The 23,375-nt window shown below is 42.4% G+C and overlaps 2 protein-coding genes across 2 annotated transcripts; one reads left to right on the top strand and one right to left on the bottom strand.

Moving 5' to 3' along the window:
• The first annotated feature begins 5,243 nt into the window (after positions 1-5,243).
• Positions 5,244-7,853, top strand: LOC121806509 (8-hydroxyquercetin 8-O-methyltransferase-like). Its single transcript, XM_042206567.1, has 2 exons — positions 5,244-6,239; positions 7,440-7,853. The coding sequence occupies exons 1-2, from the start codon at positions 5,421-5,423 to the stop codon at positions 7,740-7,742; spliced, it is 1,122 nt and encodes a 373-aa protein (XP_042062501.1). The 5' UTR covers positions 5,244-5,420; the 3' UTR covers positions 7,743-7,853.
• A 2,158-nt stretch (positions 7,854-10,011) lies between these two features.
• Positions 10,012-11,377, bottom strand: LOC121807301 (8-hydroxyquercetin 8-O-methyltransferase-like). Its single transcript, XM_042207515.1, has 2 exons — positions 10,589-11,377; positions 10,012-10,460 (listed from the first exon to the last, which is right to left on the bottom strand). The coding sequence occupies exons 1-2, from the start codon at positions 11,375-11,377 to the stop codon at positions 10,152-10,154; spliced, it is 1,098 nt and encodes a 365-aa protein (XP_042063449.1). The 3' UTR covers positions 10,012-10,151.
• Between the last annotated feature and the right edge of the window lie 11,998 nt (positions 11,378-23,375).

Genomic DNA, 23,375 nt, shown 5'->3' with positions numbered 1-23,375 from the left:
GAGACAAATACGGAAAATTCGAATAATAATATTAAAATTTAAAAAGTACATTACTTTTAAAAAAAGTACAATAATATAAAAAAAAGTACAAAAATTAAAAAGTACATTAATTTAAAAAATTAAAATAAAATCACTCATCGCCGCCGTCCTCGTCTCCGTCGTCGCCCAGCGCTTCTTCACCGTCGTCGTCGCCGCCTCCGTCGCCACCTACGCCGCGGCTATTCCCGCCGGTGTCCCTCCTCATCGCCTCCAATTCTTCACGCTTGCTCTGGAGCAATACACGAAGAAAATCCTTCACCTCGGGGTCCACCGCCGCTTGGAAGTCGGCTAAGGTCTTCACCATTTGAGCGCGCGTTTGTTGGCGCGCGAAGAATTTGAGCTCCTCGGTAGACTTGCCGAGGGGGGATGCCGAATGGACGTCCTGGGAACTCGGGGTGCCCCCCCTCGCAACCTGCTGCGCCCGCCTTTGCCCAACCGGGCGAGGTCGGCGACCGAACGACCGAGGAGTCGGGACCTCCTGGGCCGTCTCAGGGAGGTCTGACGAACCACCGCTGCTGCCGCTATAATCTCCGGTATAGTTCAGTCTCTGCTTCTTCGGCCAGCCAGTGTCGACGCCTGCCCGGAATTTCTCCGACTCGTTGAGCACAACGTAGCAGTTCCAGTAGGTGAACTCATAGTACTTCTTATCTGGATCGGGGTAGGCTCTCTCCGCAATCCTCCTGCAGTGTTCCTCTGTTTGGCCACTGGTCTGCATGCGGAGGGCGTTGGCGTACAAACCCAAAAATCGAGAGACGCCAGCCCTGATTCGGTCCCAGCACTTCCGGACCTCCTCCCCCGTGCACGGTCTCCCTTCAGGGCAAAATGCCTTGTAGGCTGCGGCTATCTTGGCCCACAAGTTGACGATCCTCTGGTTGTTCGAAACCAGAGGATCGTCGCAGACACTCACCCACGCCTTGGCAACCGCAACGTTCTCCGCGTCTGTCCACTTCCTCCGGCCCCGGATTTCGGCTTGGGGCTGCGACGACTCGCCGACCTTCTTCGCCTTGCCCTTCTTTTTACCCCGCCCTACTCCCTGGCTTTGAATGAGAGTTTCCGAAACCTCGTTAATATCAAAACCCAAGTCCGCTAAGGAGAAGGTCTCCGTATACTGTGCATCCGTTGGGGTCGATGTGTGCGAAGAACCGGTGGAAAAATCAAAAGTCGGCCGATAGGCGTTGTCCCCCCGTGCGTCCCCTGCGCCGGGGGAATCATCTGTTGCGCCAGTGGCATCATCTGCTGCGCCGGTGGCTGCATGCCGGGTGCCCACCCCGGCATCATCTGCATAGGGGGCTGCATGCTGGGTGCCCACCCCGGAATCATATGCTGCCACGGGTACATGTTGTAGTACCCGCTCATCGGAGGCCAACCACCTCCCCCAGGAGCCGGGGAAGTATGGGACCCTGCCCCGGGAGTCGGGGGCGTCTGAGACCCTACACCGAGAGGCGGGGGAGTCTGAGACCATCCCCCGGAATTAACTGGAGTACCTTCGTAGTTGTTCTCCATTGCTCGTTATTGATCTTGTACAGAAAGTAAGGTAGAGAGAGAGTACTCGTTAAAACAAGTGGTGCGAATGAAAATGAGGTTCAACGCGCTATATATAGTGTTTTCGAAAAAAAAAATTTAAATCCGACGCCGGTTTGGCGCCGATCCAGGACGCACAATGGCGCCCGTGAGGATCGGCGTCGGAACCGGCGTCAGCTCGGGAATCGGCATGGCGACGCCGATTTTGACGCCGATTTCGACGCCGCCGGTTCCAATGGTTCGGAGTCAAACCGGCGTGGACGAAAAATCGGCGTCGCGGTGGTGACGCCGGTTATTGGAGATGCTTATAGCTCAAAATCACTAACCTATTACAGTATAATCAAATTTTCTACATAAAATGTTATCGGTTTGGTTCATCTTGAAATTATTACTTTCCATAAAATTATTAAAGAAATAGCAGTTCAAATTAATTTTATGGGACCAATTCCTTTGTTCTTTAATGAAAATAGACCATTTTAATTTAGTCGAAAAAGACACCTTTGTTAAATAGCTCGTGAGTACCACAAACTTGTTTATAAAAATCTGTATTGAAGACAAATTGTACGTGTGCTAGTTATGATTCCTCTTTTTGACAACGTGAGATCAATGCAAATGTCGATCCTTTTATCTCTCAGTTCAAAATTCGAATTTTGACCTTTCTATATATCGATCTCGTCAATTCACGAAGTGATTTACTGTAGATTTTTAATTGGGTCAAAAATTCTACATAATTAGTTTTATAAAATTATTTCTTATTGGTTTTATAGTTGATATCTTTTAACCAATATAATCTCCTTTTAATTGCATAAAAATAAGCCTTTTGAACTTTAAAAACATTTTCACTATAATATTAACTATCTTTATATTTTATTGTGTGAAATACAAGCTATAAAAATGCTAACGATAAACAATAAAAGCAAATTCTATCATATAAGTTGTTGATTAAAACTTTTGAAAAATAATTCTCCAAATAGCAGCAACAATAACTTATTTTTTATGGATGTGAAAATTTTAAGTTCATAGAAAAATAGATCCGTGTTGTATTTATGGCTATATTTATTATATATATGTAATATGCAAAATTTCCATATTTTGCAAGGCTATGTTTGCTTCTAGTTGGAGACGAGGCTTAATGCATATGTCTATTTGTCAAAATATTATTGGAAGGACATACCATATCATATTTCCACGTGGTATGCCTTGACCACTGAATATTTTCTCGCTACGACCACCTGAAAAAATGACTTGTTCTATTTATTATTCCTTCGTTCTATAAAAATAGACATTTTTAAGATGATACGGTAAAACATTTAACAATTATTTAAGGTTATGATATAATATGATAAGTTCAAAGTTGATGAAAAAGTGAAAACAAATTTTTAAAAAAGTTTATTATATTTTGAAAGGAAATGCATCAACCAGGTAGGACTGTGGGTATGGCTACGCCAGACATCCTTATGAATATATGGACGCATATAGCTGTAATGGTCGGTTAACGATAATTGGGAGAATCTAAATAATTATAGGGAATAGACGAATTGACAATTAATATTTTAATTTGTAAATTTGTCGTAGATGAGAGCCATATACTTGATTGGTAGTATAATACTATTAGGATTTCGTGCAAGCTTATGTATTTATGGTTGAACAATCTTATCTGTATTAAGAAAATATCGAAAAGGGCGAAAATAATTGGAGTATTTTTAAGCATTTAGCGGCTTAAAATCGTCTTATCAATTGCATATAAGATGTGTTCTCTACTTCTCTTGGATCGAAAATATCAAAATAGTTGAAACAAATATTTTCATAATTTTGAACTCTTTATCTGTATACTGTAGTCTGTGGCTACATTAAGGGTTATTAGATGATAATGTAACATTTTCTATCCTGTCATTTTCTCCCTGTCATTTTCTTGGAGGAGTAATAAATTTGTAATTATGGAAAACACATTTATAATATACTAGTGTAAAATAAGAATAAAAAATACTCCTATTTTTTTATCTACTGTGTTAAAAAAACACAGCAGAGGTGTTGTGCTTAAAACGCACCACAGTGCCCATGAAACGCATAAATCTTATAAATTCAAATCATTATTTAATTTATTGTGGGCGGTGGGCCCATATATACAGCTTTATCTAAGTAGATATACATGTACACGCATTCCATGCCATATTATAATGCAAAATATTATTTTTATTTTGTATATTTCTTTTATTTTAATATTAAAATATTATAAAATTAAATATTATATGTATATGCATAATAAAATATTTATAAATTGTGACTATGATATAAATATTTGCTTATTTCATTTTTTTTTATAGGAGTATGAAATATCTTACTTACTTTGTCCATGACTAATTGACCCCGTTTAATTTGACACAGATTTTAAAAAAATAGCGAAAATTGAAAAAATGAGTAGAATATAAGTCTTATTTTTATTTATTAATTTTGTGATAAAATGTGAATGTGATAATTTAGCAGAATGTGAAGTCCATTATCAAAAATACTCCCTCCGTCCCGGGCTACTCGCTCATTTCCTTTTCGGCACGGAGATTAAGGAATGAGTGTATAGGAAAGTCAAAAATGACGGTTGTAGGTGAAATTTTTACTAAAAATGGAAAGAGTGCAAGTAACTTGGGACGCCCAAAAAGGAAATAAGTGCGGGACGGAGGGAGTAGTAAAAAGTATGGATGTCTATTAATTGTGGACGGATGAAAAAATAAATTAGTGTCAATTAATCGTGGACGGAGGAAGTATCAAATAGGAACATCTCCAAATAAAATAAAAAATTTTATGTGAGTCAATATGAAGGAATAAAATAGTTATAAATTGAGTTATACAAATATTTATCATCATAGTTACAATTTACAAGTATATTACTCCCTCCGTCCTAAAAGAATATGCAAAGATTGTGCACAAGTTTTAAAACAAAATTGAAAAAGTAAGAGAGTGGTAGAGAGAAAAAATAAATATGGTATTATTAGTGGAAAATGAGTCTCGCCTTATTAAAGAAAAAATGTTTACAAAATTAAAAAGTACATATTTTTGTGGGATGGACTAAAAAAATTGTACATTCTTGCGGGTTCGAAGGGAGTAATATACTATGTAGATATATAATATTTAATTTCATAATATTTTTAGTACTTCATCGGTATAAAAACAAATATTTATTACTTAATAGTTGTACAATTTATAAGTATTTTAATATGAAAAATAAAGAAATAAAAATAAAAGAAAAAGGGGAATGTATTAAGTAGTACTCCCACCGTTCCATAGTAATAGAGTCATTTTGTCATTTTGGTACGTTCCATAATAATAGAGTAATTTATCTTTTTAGTAAAAGTTAACACATTTCTCCACACCTACTTTACTCTATCTTACTTTATTCTCTTTTCATCTCTCTACCTTTTTAATTTTCCACTTTATTCTCCCTTTACTTAACTCACATAACACAATTTTCTAACTCCTTTAATGTGAATTGCCTTTGATATTGACCGGACACCAAACAGTACTACGTCCTTTGGCAACAAATACTTCAAACCTCACCATTCCCTACCGCCAAATTACAAACAAAAGTAGGCAATATTTTAATAAATCACTTGATTTATGAAGCCCAATAATACTACTATTATCATGAATCATGCAATTCCTGTAGCCCAATCAACCTGTTGGTAAAGTTCAAGCAATAATGAAGTAATCATGCACTCTTTCTTCCCAAAGGATATATCTTACTTAAACTCTTGATTATATGAAACTTCCAATTTCAAGCATATATATCAATCTACCCCCATCAAATCAAATAATGTTTCTCCTCCTATAAATAGAGCTAGCAAAAGACAATTATTTCACATTATCACATGAAAAAAGTATTATCAACTCCTTCCACAAAAATGGCATTCCTTAATGGCTTAGAGTCTACACAAGATCTCCTCGACGCCCAAGCTCATGTCTGGAGCCACACTTTCAACTACATAAACTCGATGTCCCTAAAATGTGCGGTTCAATTAGGCATACCCGACGCCATCCACAAACACGGCGCCCCTATGACGCTTTCCCAACTAGCCGATGCCCTCTCCATCAACAACACCAAATCCAACGGCCTTTTTCGTCTAATGCGGATTCTAGTCCATTCCAAGTTCTTTGACAAGGTCAAGGCCTTGTCTGAGGACGAGGACAAGGAAGAGGAAGAGGCTTATTGTCTCACACTTGCTTCTCGTTTCCTTGTGAAAGACGAGCCCTTGAGCATGGCGACTTTTGTAGTCGCCATGATCGACCCCACCTTCGTCGATCCATTCCATCATGTGAGTGAATGGTTTGGCGACGATAACCCCTCTCCATTTTTCACTAAAAATGGGAGAAATGTTTGGGAGTATGCTCGGGTCGAGCAAAGCTTCAATCAACTGTTTAACGAGGCAATGGCGACTGATGCAAGACTTGTGACTAGCATACTTGTTCAAGAATGCAAGCAAGTTTTCGAAGGGCTGGAAATGATGGTGGACGTCGGAGGTGGCACGGGTATCGTGGCGAGAGGCGTGGGGGCCGCCTTCCCGGGCTTGAAATGTGTTGTGCTGGATCTACCACATGTTGTTGCTGGCTTGGAAGGGTCTGACAAGTTGAGCTTTGTTGGTGGGGACATGTTTCAGTTCATTCCGAATGCAGATGCAGTTTTTCTCAAGGTATGGGATCTCATTTTATTTGGGATTAATGGTAATTTTTTTGTTTTTGAACTTCACAAATGCAACATAATTTACTCCTATTTATTTATTGTGCAAATAAATCAAGTTTCTACCTATGTCCATTAATAATCGTCTCACTTTGCCATTTTCATCCACCAACTAATAAATATTTCATTTGCTTTTTTAATACTTTTGATAATAGATCTCACATTTTACTAACTTTATTTCACTCGCATTTTTTTATAAAACTATTTCGATTATAAAAGCAGGATCTGCTTTCCTCTATCTTTTTTCCATTAACTTTTTATTACATTTCTTAAATCAAATTGAGCCTGATATTTGAGTTTTATTTTGTGAAAGTTGATAAATAATGGTGTTAACTAGGGATGTCAATCGGGCCGGCCCGTCGGGTTTCGAGCCAACCCTACTCGGGTTGCGGGTCAATCGGGTCCGGGCTAATCGGGTTGTGATTTCTTTCGGGTTATAAAAGCTCAGCCCTAACCCTAAAAGCTCGGTGTCGGGCTAGCCCAGCGGGTTAATCGGGTTGCTACCGATAATATTAACATGCGATCAATCCAATAAATAATGATTAAAATTACTAATATTCATACAATGTAAAATATTTAATTATGATATATTTGAGATATATGCTTAAACTCAATCATAAACATGATCAAATACTAATATTTGAGATATTTCGTAGAATTTTAATGCGTGTTTTAGAAATTTAAATATTTTTTTTGTGAATTTGAAGTTTTTAATTTATTTATCAATTATTATATTAATAAAAATTCAATATATAATTTGTATATTTAATATAAAATTGAAAGTTATTTTTTAGTTAAAATTAATCAATGAAATGTCGAATTAGGAGTAAAAAAATAGAATAACAGAAATTTTATCGGGTTTTCGGGCCAGCCCGTCGGGTTTTCGGGTCTGGCCCTAATGGGTTGCGGGTTAATCGGGTACGGGCTAATCGGGTTTTGATTTTATCGGGCTAGAAATTTCCAACACTAACCCTATAAATTTGGCGGGCTATTCGGGTCAGCCCACGGGTTACGGGTTACATTGACATCCCTAGTGTTAACTAATTTCATCTTCCTTCTTCCAAATTTGTACAAAGAAACACGAAACCAGATCGGAAACCTAGATTTCAGTATCAAATAGCTATATATTAAGTAATTGGTGGTTGATTGGCAGTGGATTTTGCATGACTGGAATGACGAAGAATGTGTTAGAATACTAAAGAAATGTAAAGAAGCCATAGCGGGGAGTAAGAAGAATGGAAAGAAGGTGATTATTGTGGATATAATTGTGGGTGATAAAGGAGAAGATGATAAAACAACTGAATCAAAGCTCCTTTTTGATGGTATGATGATGGCTGAGGTTACAGGGAAAGAAAGAAGTGAGAAAGAGTGGGCCAACCTCTTCTATACTTCTGGATTCCAAAAATATAATATCACTCCCTTAGGATTAAGGTCTGTTATAGAGGTTTTTCCTTAGTTTTTGTGTTCCTGTTTCTTCTACTACTATATGCACCATGCCCTATTTAAATTCTTAATATTTTTGAATTCATACATATATATATAGATGTATTCATTTCTTTTTCCTATATTTTCTCCTATTTTCTTCTTCACCTCAGCCGTTGATTTCCTACTTCCTATGGCCTAAATTGGTGGTTTTAATCATTAAATTTAATTATATGCATGCTATTGACGATAATACCCCCAAGTTGACATAATCTACTTGCAGTTGACATTTCAAAAATGTTGTGGATGAGTGGCTGAAAATGCATCTCAATTCTCAATTAAGCTAAAAAATTTCAACCTTACAGGATGATTCTGATGTGTAAATCGTTTAAAGTGTATGTATGTAATCAATTTGCTTCGTTGGTTGATGGCCGGGCAGCTATTATAGTGTAATAATGCAGATTTTCAGTTGAATATTGCACACCGACTAATAATGCAGATCATCACAACCATCCAATTCAAGGATCCAAGGGTTGTGATTAAAAAGAAGCTTGGACTGAAAAGCTGCGAAGGACCTTAACACACCCCTATATATATATATATATATATGTATATGATGTGTAAGGGTTGTGATCACTTGAGATTTTTTAGCCTAATTGAGGATTGAGATGCATTATCAGCCACTCATTTTTATTAAATGAGTGGTCCAGAATTTGCCACATGGAAAATATTTTTAGATTATTTAATTATAAAAGGGCAGAATGGTAATTTTATGGTACATTTTATTCAATAAATACTTTTTTTAAAAAAAAAATTTTTGTCATCTACATATACAATTCATGTCAACTACACACATATATAATGTCAACTAGATATACAATTCATGTCAACTACATACATATAATGTCAATTATGTGTACAATCCATATCAACTACATATACAATTCATGTCAACTACACACATATAATGTCAACTACATATACAATTTATGTCAACTATACACATATAATGTCAACTATAAGTTGTTGACATTTGATGTGCAGGCTATTGACATTTGATATGTATGCTATTGATGATAATACCCCCGAGTTGACATAATCTACTTGCAGTTAACATTTCGAAAATGTTGTGGATGAGTGGCTGAAAATGCATCTCAATTCTCAATTAAGCTAAAAAGAGGCGTAAATCGTTTAAAGTGTATGTATGTAATCAGTTTGTTTCGTTGGTCGAGGGCCGGGCAGCTATTGCTACAAATAAATCACCACAAAAATACACGTGTATCACCACATATCTAAATTGTCATACAAAATTCTTATTAGTGTTTAAATGTATCACCACAAATGATAGATCATTTTGATAGAAGAAAATATATTAAAAAATAACCTGTATATAGACAAATACACTTAACTCGAATTCTCCTTGTAATACAAAATGATCACGTGTCCTTTTGTTAATTAGTACTACAATTTACAATTGAAAGGTCTGACATTGCAACATATAGTAAAGAAAGGTCTGACATTGCAACATAAAGTAAAGAATTATTAGATTAATAAAATACTACTCCCCCATCCCATAAAAATATACAATATTCCCTTTTTAGTTCATCCCATAAGAATATGCACCGTCTAATTTTGGAAACTTTTTTTCTCTCTAATGAGGTGACACTCATTCTCCACTAATAATACTTTATTTACTCTTTCTCTCTAACTCTCTCTTACTTTATCAATTTTGTATTAAAACTCGTGTCGAACCCAAAGTGTATATTCTTTGGGGACGGAGGGAGTATAATTTATAGAATATTTTACCAAGCAACGCTACACGGTCTCTCTGAAAATGAAATAAATATATGAAATATAAAGATATGAGATTAATCTGTATTTGTAACTTCCATTTATTTACTTTCAAATCTTTTTCTTAATTCATACTATAAATTATAATAACTTAATTAACATACGAAATGCATCTATCTTAATTTTCCCCAAATAAATTCTATCAATATCCTATACTCGATGAACAAAAAAAAGCAAGTGTATTTTTTAAATATTGGCAGTTGGCCAACACCAACTCAAGAAGCACTCACCAGCCAGCGGCCAGCCGCTAAATCCAACATAATGTGACCACCGTTGCAGAATATATACTCTCATGAATTGTCCCTTGTTAAATTTATTGAATATAGGAGTATAAAAGTTAATTGAATAAAAATAAAAAATTATTTCCATTTTAGACATCACTGTCAGTAATATTCCACCAATCTACATAAGCATCACCACAAAGTTTTATTATTAAGGACACATCACCACAATTTAAAATTGAAAGGCACATTAACATGTCCAAACGGCAATCCCCACAATTTAAAATTAAAAGGCACAATAACATGTATCCAGACACAACATGGACCAGTTCAATGGAATACAGAAATGAAAAATTAACAGTAATAATTAATCATGACAGAAATATCTCGATTACAGACCTCAACCCTAAGATAGGAGTGATCTTGTAATTTGGGAAGCCAGCTGCATGAAAGAGCTTAGCCCACTCTTTCTCACTTCTCTCTTTTCCAGTAGTCACAGTCATCATCAACATATCCATACACAGCTGTGTTTCAATGCCCTCATCTTCTTGTTTCTGACAATCCACTACCATTTCCACTATAATCACTTTTCCACCTTTCTTCTTGCTTGAAATTATTGCTTCTTTGCATCTTTCCAAAATCTTAATACAATCTTCATCGCTCCAGTCATGGAATATCCACTGTTAATTAGTACTACAAGGGTTAATTTTAAAAATTGCAATTAAGATTTACTAAAAGATACACATATATATATATATATATATATATATATATATATATATATATATACTATATTGAAATAACATACTTTGAAGAAAAGTGCATCAGCTGGTGGAATGAACTCAAACATGTCTGCACTAACAAAGCTCAGATTCTCAGATCCCTCAAGCCCGGCAACCACGTGGGGGAGCTCGAGCACCACGCATTTCAAGCCGGGAAAGGTGTCTGCAACGACCTTTGCCACCGTGCCAGTGCCACCACCCACATCCACCAAAGTTGTCAAACCCTCAAAAACATGCTTGCATTTATCCACAAGTATGCTTCCCACAAACCTCGCATCACTCGCCATTCCTTCATTGAACACTTGATTAAAAACACTATCGTTTCCTATAAATTCAAATAAACACCTCCCATTTCTGGTAGAGAATGGAGATGTGCATTCATCTTTAAACCATTCGGTCACTTGATGGAACGGATCCGCTAAGATGGGATCAATCATGGCGAGCGCGAAAGGGGCGAAGCTCAAGGGCTCTTCTCTCAGCAAGAGACGCGAAGCACTTGTTAGCGAATAGGCCACTTCCTCGTCGTCGCCCTTGCCCTCGTCTTTAGAGATGCTAACCTTGTCGAAGATCTTGGAATGGACAAGAATTCGCATAAGGCGAAAGAGGGCGGGGGATTTGGCTTTGTTGATGGAGAGGGCGTTGGCCAATTCACAAAGTGTGATAGGCTTGTTGTGTTTGTGGATGACATCGGGTATGCCTAACTGAATCGCGAATTTAAGGGACATTGAGCTTATGTAGCTGAATATGAGATTCCAAACATGAGATTGAGCATCCAGAAGCTCTTGCATGGGATCTACAGCATTAGGCAACGCCATTTTTTGGGGTGCTAGTGTTCATGAACCGTGAACCGGCGGTTCACTTGAACCGGCTGAACCGTCGGTAGTTATCCGGTTCCGGGCCGGTTCGGGCGGTTCGGCGATTTATTCGATTTTTTTTACATTGTAAATTTTTTAATAATAAAACAATTTTTTAATAATAAAAAAAAATTATTTTTTTATTATCCCCTGTGTGCACAGCATAGCAGGGGATCCAAATCCATGAAATAGAGATAAAAAATTAGACCAAAAAAAAAATAGAAGAGATGAGGAATGTTTGTTGGCAAAGAACTAAATGACTCAAATATAATATAGCTTCCTTAAAAAAAAATACAGACTCAACCATAATAGAAAAAAGGAAGTACTACTCCCTCCGTCCCCCAAAATTCGTCACCATTTGACCCGGCACGGGTTTTAATAAATGTATTAGAAAGTGAGTTGAAAAAGTTGGTGGCATGTGGGTCCTACTTTTATATATTAGTTTTATAATAAAATGTGAGTGTGAATGAGTTAGTGGAATGTAGGGTCCACTACCAAAAATGGTAAAAGTGAAAGGTGACAAATTTTTAGGGACGGACGAAAAAGAAAATAGGTGACAAATTTTCAGGGACGGAGGAAGTATAATTTTTCAGATTGCATCCAAGAAGTTTAACAATTGTATTGCTATCTAAGAGCATCTCCAGTAAGACTGGACGTCAAATAGCCCTCACATAGCCTTCACACTGCCACATCATCAGCACTACAATTCTCCTGCCACATCAGCTTGCCACATCAACTGGACATCAAATAGCCCTCACATAGCCTTCACACTACCTATCCACAGCACTAATAACAATTATATAATTTAATTTACACTCGTATCAACATACGGAATTTAATTTACGAGACATATACGGAAAATTCGAATAATAATATTAAAACTTAGAAGGTACATTAATTTTTTAAAAAAAGTACAATAATTTTAAAAAAAGTACAAAAATTAAAAAGTAAAACAAAATCACTCCTCGCCGCCGTCCTCGTCTCCGTCGTCGCCCAGCGCTTCTTCACCGTCGTCGCCGCCGCCTCCGTCGCCACCTACGCCGCGGCTATTCCCGCCGGTGTCCCTCCTCATCGCCTCCAATTCTTCGCGCTGGCTCTGGAGCAATACACGAAGAAAATCCTTCACCTCGGGGTCCACCGCCGCTTGGAAGTCGGCTAAGGTCTTCACCATTTGAGCGCGCGTTTGTTGGCGCGCGAAGAATTTGAGCTCCTCGGTAGACCTGCCGAGGGGGGATGTCGAATGGACCCCCTGGGAACTCGGGGTGCCCCCCCTCGCAACCTGTTGCGCCCGCCTTTGGCTAACCGGGCGAGGTCGGCGACCGAACGAACGAGGAGTCGGGACCTCCTGGGCCGTCTCGGGAAGGTCTGTCGAACCACCGCTGCTGCCGCTATAATCTCCGGTATAGTTCAGTTTCTGCCTCTTCGGCCAGCCAGCGTCGACGCCTGCCCGGAATTTCTCCGACTCGTTGAGCACAACATAGCAGTTCCAGTAGGTGAACTCATAGTACTTCTTCTGCGGATCGGGGTAGGCTCTCTCCGCAATCCTCCTGCAGTCTTCCTCTGTTTGGCCACTGGTCTGCATGCGGAGGGCGTTGGCGTACAAACCCGAAAATCGAGAGACGCCAGACCTGATTCGGTCCCAGCACTTCCGGACCTCCTCCCCGGTGCACGGTCTCCCTTCAGGGCAAAATGCCCTGTAGGCTGCGGCTATCTTGGCCCACAAGTTGACGATCCTCTGGTTGTTCGAAACGAGAGGATCGTCGCAGACACTCACCCACGCCTTGGCAACCGCAACGTTCTCCGCGTCCGTCCACTTCCTCCGGCCCCGGATTTCGGCCTCCGACTGCGATGACTCGCCGACCTTCTTCGCCTTGCCCTTCTTCTTACCCCGCCCTACTCCCTGGCTTTGAATGAGAGTTTCCGAAACCTCGTTAATATCAAAACCCAAGTCCGCTAAGGAGAAGGTCTCCGTATACTGTGCATCCGTTGGGGTCGATGTGTGCGAAGAACCGGTGGAAAAATCAAAAGTCGGCCGATAGGCGTTGTCCCCCCCGTGCGTCCCCTGCGCCGGGGGAATCATCTGCTGCGCCGGTGGAATCATCTGTTGCGCCGGTGGCTGCATCCCGGGTGCCCACCCCGACATCATCTGCATAGGGGGCTGCATCCCGGGTGCCCACCCCGGTATCATCTGCTGCCACGGGTACATGTTGTAGTACCAGGTCATCGGAGGCCAACCACCTCCCCCAGGAGCCGGGGAAGTATGGGACCCTACCCCGGGAGTCACTGGAGTACCTTCGTAGTTGTTCTCCATTGCTCGTTATTGATCTTGAACAGAAAGTAAGGTAGAGAGAGTACTCGTTAAAACAAGTGGTGCGAATGAAAATGACGTTCAAAGCGCGTATATATAGTGTTTTCAAAAGAAATAAAAAATAAAAAATAAAATCTGACGCCGATCCGGGACCCACAATGGCGCCGTGAGGATCGGCGTCGGAACCGGCGTCATCGCGCGAATCGGCATGGCCACGCTGATTTTGACGCCGATTTCGCCGACGCCGGTTCCAATGGTTCGGCGTCAGAACCGGCGTCGGCGAAAAATCGGCATCGCGATTTTGACGCCGTTACTGGAGATGCTCTAAGCTACACATTACAAAATAATCATTATTTACCTGTACAAAAAAAATATTCCATCGGTCGCATTAAGATTAGAGCATTTGTTTAGAGTATAAAGATTAAATATTTAGTGAGTGAAATAAGTGAGAATAAAATAAAAGAGAATAAAGTAGATAAATAATCAGATGAAAATAAAAAATAATAATAAAATATGAAAGGGTAAAGCAAAAAAGAGAAAAAATAGTAAGAAAGATTAAATGTATTGAATTTCATGAGAAAATGACATGACTTATTAACTATAATGGGACGGTCTAAAAAGGAATATAATTCAAGACTAATAGGACAAAGAAAGTACGAATTTAGAAGTACTTTTGTGCTTGGTAATATGCAACGGTGCTTAATCATATCCGCGTAAAAATATTGGAATGAAGATACTAGTACTGTACTTGAATACAAATTACAACATATATAAGCTGCACACATCAACTAGCTAATTACTAGTAGTAATTACTACTACAAGGTAGCTAAAATGCTTAACACATAGTGTAAGCAATGGCTGAAGCAGAAGAGTTAAAGGTGGGCTTCAATGTTTTCTTATTGGAACAACTGAAATAGATTGAAATCGGCGTGCAGGTGGATGCTTTTATAGGAAGACCTCAATAACAGACCTCAACCTTAAAACTGAATGAATCTTGTAAGATTTGAAGCCAGCAGCAAAGAAGAGCTTAGCTCACTCTTTCTCACTTCTCTCTTTTCCAGTTAGACAAGTCATCATTAGCACATCAAGCAACAACTGGGTTTCAGTTTCCTTATCTCTTTCATTCTTATCATCCAAACTCATATCAATTACAATCAACTTCCCACCCTTCCTGTCTGATGGATCCGCGAATTTCTGATGTTAGTAAATGCTGGTAGAGAATACAGATCACGACACAGAGATTTACGTGGTTCGATTTACTGAAGTAAATCTACGTCCACGGGAAGAAGGGAGTGCAAGATTGTATTGCTTGATCTGGGATTACAGCTTACAACACAGACTTGCTATATGGTATTTTATCTCTAGAGAGCTTAAAAAACTGTCTACCAGATCTAAGTTCTATTTATATATTGAACTAAGATCGTGGCTTGCATCACCACCCTAAGTCGTGGATGTCGTGTAGGTCATGGCCTAAGATCGTGGCCTGAGTTGACACCACGTGGTAGTGGGTGTGTTGGAAGTTGTGGAAATCCTGCATGGGTCCACTAACTCCTTGTTCGGTCGAATACTGAGACCGAACTGCTTTGGTTGCCGATCTGAGAGTAGAGCTTGATGCCGACCTGAGAGCAGAGCTTGATTGGTTGGCTTTTACCGAGCTGTAGGCTGAGGCCGAACTCTTTGGTAATGCCGAACTCATACTCTTCCTTGGGCTTTGGGTTTAACGAGCTGTAGGCTGAGGCCGAACTCTTTGGTAATGCCGAACTCATACTCTTCCTTGGGCTTTGGGCTGATGGGCCGTCATTGCTGTTGGGCTTGTTTAGTACGCACCCCATCACTACCCCCCCCGAAGGGCGAAGTGAATCACTTCGGCGAAGTGAGTCACTTCGGCATTCTGGACAAAGGCAAGGGGGAGGCTGATGTCAGGGGACGTGCCTTGCGCGTGACTGCATTAAATGCGACAGTAAAATCCGGCCGTTGAATCCTGAAAAGGTGGGATTCGAAACGGTGCGACGATTTTGAAATCTTCGCCGAATCTGATAAATACCTCTTTTCTTCATTATTGAAGCACTTTTGCGACTGCTTCTTCTGCACTCTCTCTTTTTTGCGAAAATTCTCTCTCCGCTTTCAAGAATTTCTTCAGACTTTCTTCACCTTCAAAAAGTAAGAAAAATGTCTTCTTCTTCTTCTTCGGAGTCGGGTAGCGGTAGGAAAGGGGATAAGGGGTCTTCTAGCCGGAAGGAATCCGGGGAGAAGACCGTAGAGTACTTTCACAGCGTCTTGAGTAAGGACACCGTGATATCTCTACACGAAAAATATCTTCTTCCCGGGGGGAAGGCGGTGGTTCCCGACGATGATCATAGGGCTGACTCCCCGCCGGAGGGTTACGCCACCGTGTACGAGGCCTGCTTAGAATGCGGGCTTCGTTTCCCCCTCCCTTCTGCCTTTATAGACTTACTAGATTTTTTTCAGCTTCCTTTAGGCCAGGTGACTCCGAACTCTTGGAGGCACTTGTCGGCCTTCGCTGCCGAACTCCGTAAGTTAGGAAGGGATTTGTCTTTGAAGGCGATCCTTAAATTCTTTCAATTTAAGAGGAAGGGGTCTTGGTTTTACTTGATCCCTGTACAGCCCTTTAGGGCCTTTTGTAAAACGAAGTGGCCGAAGTGGCAAAACCGCTTCTTCTATTATGATAGGACCGCGGCTCCTAGTTTTCCCTGGAGAGGGCCGAAGTCCGTTATCCGTCATCCTCGGCCTGAACCGTTGGACGAGCTCGATGGCGAGCTCAACAAGATTCCCATAGTTAGGAAACAATACACGGAGTCTGAGCTCGTCAAGGGCGACGTCGTGTTCGACATCTCGTCTTCGGACGAAGAGGCCGAGGGTGAGGATTTCTCTTTATCTTTATGCTCTACTGCTTTAACGAAGAAAACTAACCTTGCTTTCTTGCTTTTTGGCAGTGTACATGCTGAATAAGGCTATCCGAAAGTCCTCCGAGCTTGTGGAGCCGGAGAGGCAGAGAGCCCCTCGCTCGGCGTCTGAAGCCGAGAAGAATCCGAAGAGGCAAAAAACCTCTTCTTCGGATCCGAAAGAGCCGGAGCCGTGTTCGGCTAAAGGGAAGGGGAAATTTCATGAGTCCCCAAGAGTGCCGGGGAAAGACCTGGTCATCTCCGAGGTGGTTGCAGACATCCCGGAACACGTCCCTGAGCCTTTTCAATGGCCGACGAATTTTGTGGAGGTAAGCTTTCTGACTTGGCTTCTTTTCCACATTTTTTGATGGCCATTCTGTTGAGTTTTTTTCTTGTTCATCTTCAGAGAGCCAAGCTCGTCTCCGTGGAGCTCTCCAAAGCATCCCACGACTACGAGGAGATGCAGAAGAAGTTGCATCTTGCTCGTAGTGTGGCCGAACAGGCTGAGGCCAAATTTGAGAGGGCCCGAGCTGCTAGGATCTCGGCTCAGGATGAAGCCCGGTCAGCCAAAAACCAGCTCATCATCCTGCAAGAGCAGACGAAGCACCGGGAAGCTCAGAAGGAGGCTGCCGTCGTGGCTGCCCAGGGGGAGGCTCTCCGTGTTTACACGGAGAAACTCTTTTTGAGCAGCCAGTTCTCGGCCTTTGTCGGTAGTCTGGTAAGGCTAATTACCGATAAGGGCGAGCAGGGGGCCGACGTCGTGCTGCCTCTGTACAGCCGAGAGATAGCAGCTCGGCTTCAGAATCTGCCGCTCCTTGAGGAGCTCGCTTCATCCTCGGTCCTGCTTTCTGCAGACCGAGTCCGGAGTTGTCGAGCTGATCGGGACGAGAACCTGGAGGCTATCTTTGCCTCCGTGGGACCCGTTTCACCCGCTTCGACTTACAACGGAGAGGGTGAGGCCGAGCCGCTGGAGCAGGAGGCCGAAGTCGAGCGGGCCGGGCATCCGGAGAAGGAAGCCGATCAGGAGGCGGAGGCGAAGCCGGCAGGATGCGAGGCCGAGGCTGAGGTAGCTCAGGAGAAAGAAGCTGAACCAGACCGAGGAGCCGGAGACGAAGCTGGCGGAGTATGATTTCGTTTCCCTTCTCTTAGTCTAGTTTCTTCCTTGTAAAATGGCCTTGAAGCCCTCCTAGTGTAAAAAATTTTCCTTATGAATGAAAAATTCTCTACACTTGTCTTCGTATAGCTTTTCGTACTCGCCTTTATTCCTGTTGTATTTTACTATCTGCTCGGTACAGCTGCCGAACTAATATAGCTGCTTTGTACTCAAGGAGATGGAGATACTTCACTGGAAACGGCTGTACTCTTCGGCTTTAGACGAAGCTGAGAAAAGAGCTATAGCCGATCAGACGAAGAATGACGAGCTTCTGGCTCGTTTAGTGAAGCTGGAGGCCGATAATAAGGACTTAGAGTCCGATAAGAAGGATCTGGAGGCCGAGCTGAATACGACCATTGCTGAGAGGACTGCGTACGAGGATTACATCCGTGTGCGCGGGGGAGTGACCATATCAGATGTTCAGAGTCGAGTTGACGAACTGTGGGAGGAATATCATGTACTCCGGAGGAACAATGCGCTGGAGAGCTCGGCTTGCCAACAAGTTGTGAAATCATTACGGCGCTGGGCTTCTCGGTACGACATCATTCTTTCCCGGCGTCCCGCAATCGAGAGATTCCTTAGGCATTTCCCGCCAACAGATGCTCGCACTCCAGATCAAGCCTCTGGTTCCCTTGTTCAAAATCCTACTCCAAGTCAACAACGAACTCCGGAACAGCCGGAAACGTCAAGACGAGAACGGGCTCAGGAGCAACCGGAATCGTCAAGACAGGGACGGACTGAAATTCGCCGAGGAGTTGTGACTATGAGCGAGCAAGATCAGCAGATGCTTATTGCAGAGACTCTTCATCGCCGAGGGGTTAGAGCTTCTGGGGCTCGCGGAAGAGGTGTTGGGTCGAGGATAGCATCTCGTCGACCTGCTTATTCTTCATCTGCTCGGAACAACCGAACTCGGCTTCCAGAGGATTTTGCAGATAGGTGGCTTAACTTCAGCAACCCTGGACAGTAGAATAGTCCTTTGTAATAGCGTAACGCCATTTTGTAGGGTAGCTGAGTTGTATGCCGAACAAGATTTGAAAAATGAAATTTTGTTTTCGCTTCTAACACTGTACTTACAGCTTAGCGAAAAAATTTCATCGTACTTGTCCTCGGTCTTATGAAGTAAACTTCTTTGACCGGACTCGTCTTTGGTCTGATGAAATAAACATCTTTGACCGGACTCGTCTTTGGTCTGATGAAATAAACATCTTTGACCGGACTCGTCTTTGGTCTGATGAGATAAACATCTTTGACCGGACTCGTCTTTGGTCTGATGAAATAAACATCTTTGACCGGACTCGTCTTTGGTCTGATGAAATAAACATCTTTGACCGGACTCGTCTTTGGTCTGATGAAATAAACATCTTTGACCGGACTTGTCTTTGGTCTGATGAAATAAACATCTTTGACCGGACTCGTCTTTGGTCTGATGAGATAAACATCTTTGACCGGACTCGTCTTTGGTTTGTGTTCTAATTTGGCGATTTTTGTTGCCGGGATCGAACTTTCCCTTGTCCTAATTCGGCGAGTTTTATCGCGTGGATCGGACTTTCCCAGTTAACCGAAGTGGTCTTATGCAGTAAACCTCTTTGACTAGACATGGTCGTCCTCGGTCTTATGAGGTAAACTTCTTTGACCGAACTTGGTCGTCCTAATTCGGCGAGGTTTATCGCGTGGATCGGACTTTCCCTTATTGCAGTTCGTTTCAGACGAAGTGCTTATTTCTTAAGCCGAATTGTGGTCTTGTATCTTCCTGAGAAGCTTGGACTCACAATCGTTGGCTTATTGCAGTTCGTTTCAGACGAAGTGCTTGTTAAGCTGAATTGTGGTCTTGTATCCTCCTTGGAAGCTTGGACTCACAATCGTTGGCTTATTGCAGTTCGTTTCAGACGAACTGCTTGTTTAAGCTGAATTGTGGTCTTGTATCCTCCTTAGAAGCTTGGACTCACAATCGTTGGCTTATTGCAGTTCGTTTCAGACGAACTGCTTGTTTAAGCTGAATTGTGGTCTTGTATCCTCTTTAGAAGCTTTGACTCACAATCGTTGGCTTGTATATGTTCTAAGAAGGGGATCAGCCTTCGAAGAACAAGATACCTCAGTAACATTTGTAAGAGACGACACGCACATAGACAGACAAAACGCACAGACAAAACGCAGAGAGACAAACAAAGACCAAGCAAACCAAAGAAAGCACATTGACCGAACAGGACTCAAGACTGACTGGACTGTCTCTTACAAATGGAACTTTTTGAGGTTGGAAACGTACCATGTTCGGGGTACTTGTGCTCCTGACACGTGAGTCAATTTATAAGACCCTTTGCCGAGGACTTCTGACACCCGATATGGACCTTCCCATGTGGGTTCGAGTTCGCCCAGCTTTTCTGCTCGGCTTACTTCGTTGTTTCTCAAGACGAGATCTCCCACTTGAAATTGCAGCTTCTTCACCCTTTGGTTGTAATACCGGGCTACTTGCTCCTTGTACTTGGCTGCTTTTATGCATGCCAATTCTCTTCTTTCTTCGGCAAGATCTAGCTCGGCTCTCAGTCCGTCCTCATTCAGTTCTGCTGAGAAATTGAGTTCGGGGACTGGGTACGCCGATCTCAACCGGAATCACGGCTTCAGTGCCGTACACCATCGAGTCCGGTGTGACTTCGGTCATTTCGCCTGCCTCTGACTCCGGCTGCTGTGATTGCTATACTTGATGGTGCCGAACTGATTGCTCGGCACTTTTAAGCGCAATCTGCGAACACACTTGCTCTTTTTCGATCACCTCGGATGACCGCTATCCCTCCTTTGGTGGGGAAGGTGTTCGGCGAGGAAGCCTCTGATCGCTATGATCGGGCTTCTTTTTGTCTTCTCTAGATGAGCTGTCTAAAGACCGTTTTCGACGGTCTGCCTCATCGGCACGAGAAAACTTGTCCGCAATGTCCCACATCTCTTGAGCTGTTTGCGGACTGCATTCCACGAGCTTTCTGTAGAGAGCTCCGGGCAGGATTCCATTTTGGAACGCCGAAATGACAAGTAGATCGTTGAGATAATCTACTTGTAGACATTCCTTGTGGAACCTCGTCATAAAGTCGCTGATCTTTTCGCCGCGACCTTGACGTATAGAAAGCAGCTGAGCCGAAGTGATTCGGGCTTCCGCTTTCTGAAAGAAACTCCTGTGGAAAGCCTCCATTAGATCTCGGTAAGATCTAATGCTGCCTTGGGGGAGGCTATCGAACCACCTTCTTGCGTTCCCGATAAGCAGCTCGGGGAACAGCTTGCACATATGGACCTCATTGAGACCTTGGTTCGCCATATTATACTGATAGCGTCCCAGGAAGTCATGAGGATCCACCAACCCGTCATAAGTCATCGACGGAGTTCGGTAGTTCTGTGGAAGGGGAGTTCGGGTGATATCGTCCGAGAACGGAGTCTTCAATGCTCCGTACATGGCGAACCCGACATCTCTTCGGTATGGAGGAGATGGAGATCTCCTGTGATTCCGGTACCGAGGAGGAACAGGAACATGTCGGGGTTGAGGATTCTTCTTCCTGGAAGACACGGCACTACTGCGGTAGTGACTTTCATGTCTGGATGAGGAAGGAGAACCCACCGTTTTCGTCTTCGGCTCTTGGCTCTTTTGCAGGAAGGCTAAGAACTCATCCTGCTTCTCAGCCAAGAACAGCTTGACAGCCTCATTCAAATCAGGCTGCTGGGAAGACTCGGTGTGTGGACCTTTTGAGCGGCTTGTTCCTTCATCGTGAAAACTGGAAGTAGATGTCTCCCGAGGCTGTTTTCCGGACCTGCGGGCTGGACTAGCTTCCTCATGGTTTTCACGAACGGTATTACGGGTAGTATGTGATCTGGTATGCATTTTTTTTGGGGTGGAAAAAGGGTCAAAAATTCGCTTTATCACAAATTTGGTTCTCTGTTTCCCACAGACGGCGCCAGTGATGAATCCGCGAATTTCTGATGGTGAAGAATGCTGGAAAATACAGATCACGACACAGAGATTTACGTGGTTCGATTTACTGAAGTAAATCTACGTCCACGGGAAGAAGGGAGGGCAAGATTGTATTGCTTGATCTGGGATTACCGCTTACAACACAGACTTGCTATATGCTATTTTATCTCTAGAGAGCTTAACCATTTTCTATCTGATCTAAGTTCTATTTATATATTGAACTAAGATCGTGGCTTGCATCACCACCCTAAGTCGTGGATGTCGTGTAGGTCATGGCCTAAGATCGTGGCCTGAGTTGACACCACGTGGTAGTGGGTGTGTTGGAAGTTGTGGAAATCCTGCATGGGTCCACTAACTCCTTGTTCGGTCGAATACTGAGACCGAACTGCTTTGGTTGCCGATCTGAGAGTAGAGCTTGATGCCGACCTGAGAGCAGAGCTTGATTGGTTGGCTTTTACCGAGCTGTAGGCTGAGGCCGAACTCTTTGGTAATGCCGAACTCATACTCTTCCTTGGGCTTTGGGTTTAACGAGCTGTAGGCTGAGGCCGAACTCTTTGGTAATGCCGAACTCATACTCTTCCTTGGGCTTTGGGCTGATGGGCCGTCATTGCTGTTGGGCTTGTTTAGTACGCACCCCATCACTGTCCTTGCTCCCAATTATAGCTTCCTTGCATTGCACTTCTCCAGTATTTTCATACATTCTTCATTGCTCCAATTATGCAATATCCACTGTTAACAAATTAATTACTAAATAGCGACGTCGTACGGATCAATTAATTTTATTATGTAGCTTGAGTAGCACTGCATCAGCATGAGTCGAACATGTCCCTACTAACATACCTCAAATTTTGTGAGGGCTCCAAGTGAGCAACAACATGCGTAAGATCCAACACCGTAGCTTTGAAGGCGTCTTCGCCAGTGTCCCTGCGCCTCCACCACACTTTCCAACCCCTCGAAAACTTGCCTACACTCTTTCACTAGTACGCTCGCCACCAATCTCGAATCATTACACATTGCTGCATTAAACAACTGATTCCACCTTTGCTCGATCCCAGCATACTCCCATAGTGTTTTCCCATGTTTGAATACAAATGAAGAGCTGCATTCATTCCCAAACCATTCACTCAAGTGATGCAATGGATCCATGAAGCTACCTTCAAGCATCGTGAGAGCATAAGGAGCCACGCTCGAGGGCTCGTCTCTCAACAGAAGGCGGGAAGCCAGTGTGATGCAATAAGCCTCTTCCTCATCCTCATTCTTGTCACACAACTTTGACTTTTTCAAAAGTGGACTAGAATCCGCATGAGGCGCTGGAGGGCGTCGTTAAGGAAGTGTTATGATGGGGTGCGTACTAAACAAGCCCAACAGCAATGACGGCCCATCAGCCCAAAGCCCAAGGAAGAGTATGAGTTCGGCAACCAAAACAGTTCGGTCTCAGTATTCGACCGAACAAAGAGTTCGGCCTCAGCCTACAGCTCGGTAAAAGCCAACCAATCAAGCTCTGCTCTCAGGTCGGCATCAAGCTCTGCTCTCAGATCGGCAACCAAAGCAGTTCGGTCTCAGTATTCGACCGAACAAGGAGTTAGTGGACCCATACAGGATTTCCAACACACCCACTACCACTTGGTGTCAACTCAGGCCACGATCGT

The sequence above is a fragment of the Salvia splendens genome, chromosome 6, assembly GCF_004379255.2.
Source record: "Salvia splendens isolate huo1 chromosome 6, SspV2, whole genome shotgun sequence".
NCBI lineage: Eukaryota > Viridiplantae > Streptophyta > Magnoliopsida > Lamiales > Lamiaceae > Salvia > Salvia splendens.
The sequence above is the reverse complement of the archived record's forward strand: the minus strand, read 5'-3'. Positions and strand labels throughout refer to the sequence as shown.

What these genes read in the sequence shown, in the direction of transcription:
- LOC121807301 (XM_042207515.1), bottom strand. Translation starts at nt 11,377, where the DNA reads ATGGCGTTGCCTAATGCTGTAGATCCCATGCAAGAGCTTCTGGATGCT. An exon ending in CTGATGCACTTTTCTTCAAA is followed by an intron (nt 10,461 to 10,588) that starts GTATGTTATTTC and finishes ACTAATTAACAG; the next exon opens with TGGATATTCCATGACTGGAG.
- LOC121806509 (XM_042206567.1), top strand. Translation starts at nt 5,421, where the DNA reads ATGAAAAAAGTATTATCAACTCCTTCCACAAAAATGGCATTCCTTAAT. An exon ending in CAGATGCAGTTTTTCTCAAG is followed by an intron (nt 6,240 to 7,439) that starts GTATGGGATCTC and finishes GTTGATTGGCAG; the next exon opens with TGGATTTTGCATGACTGGAA.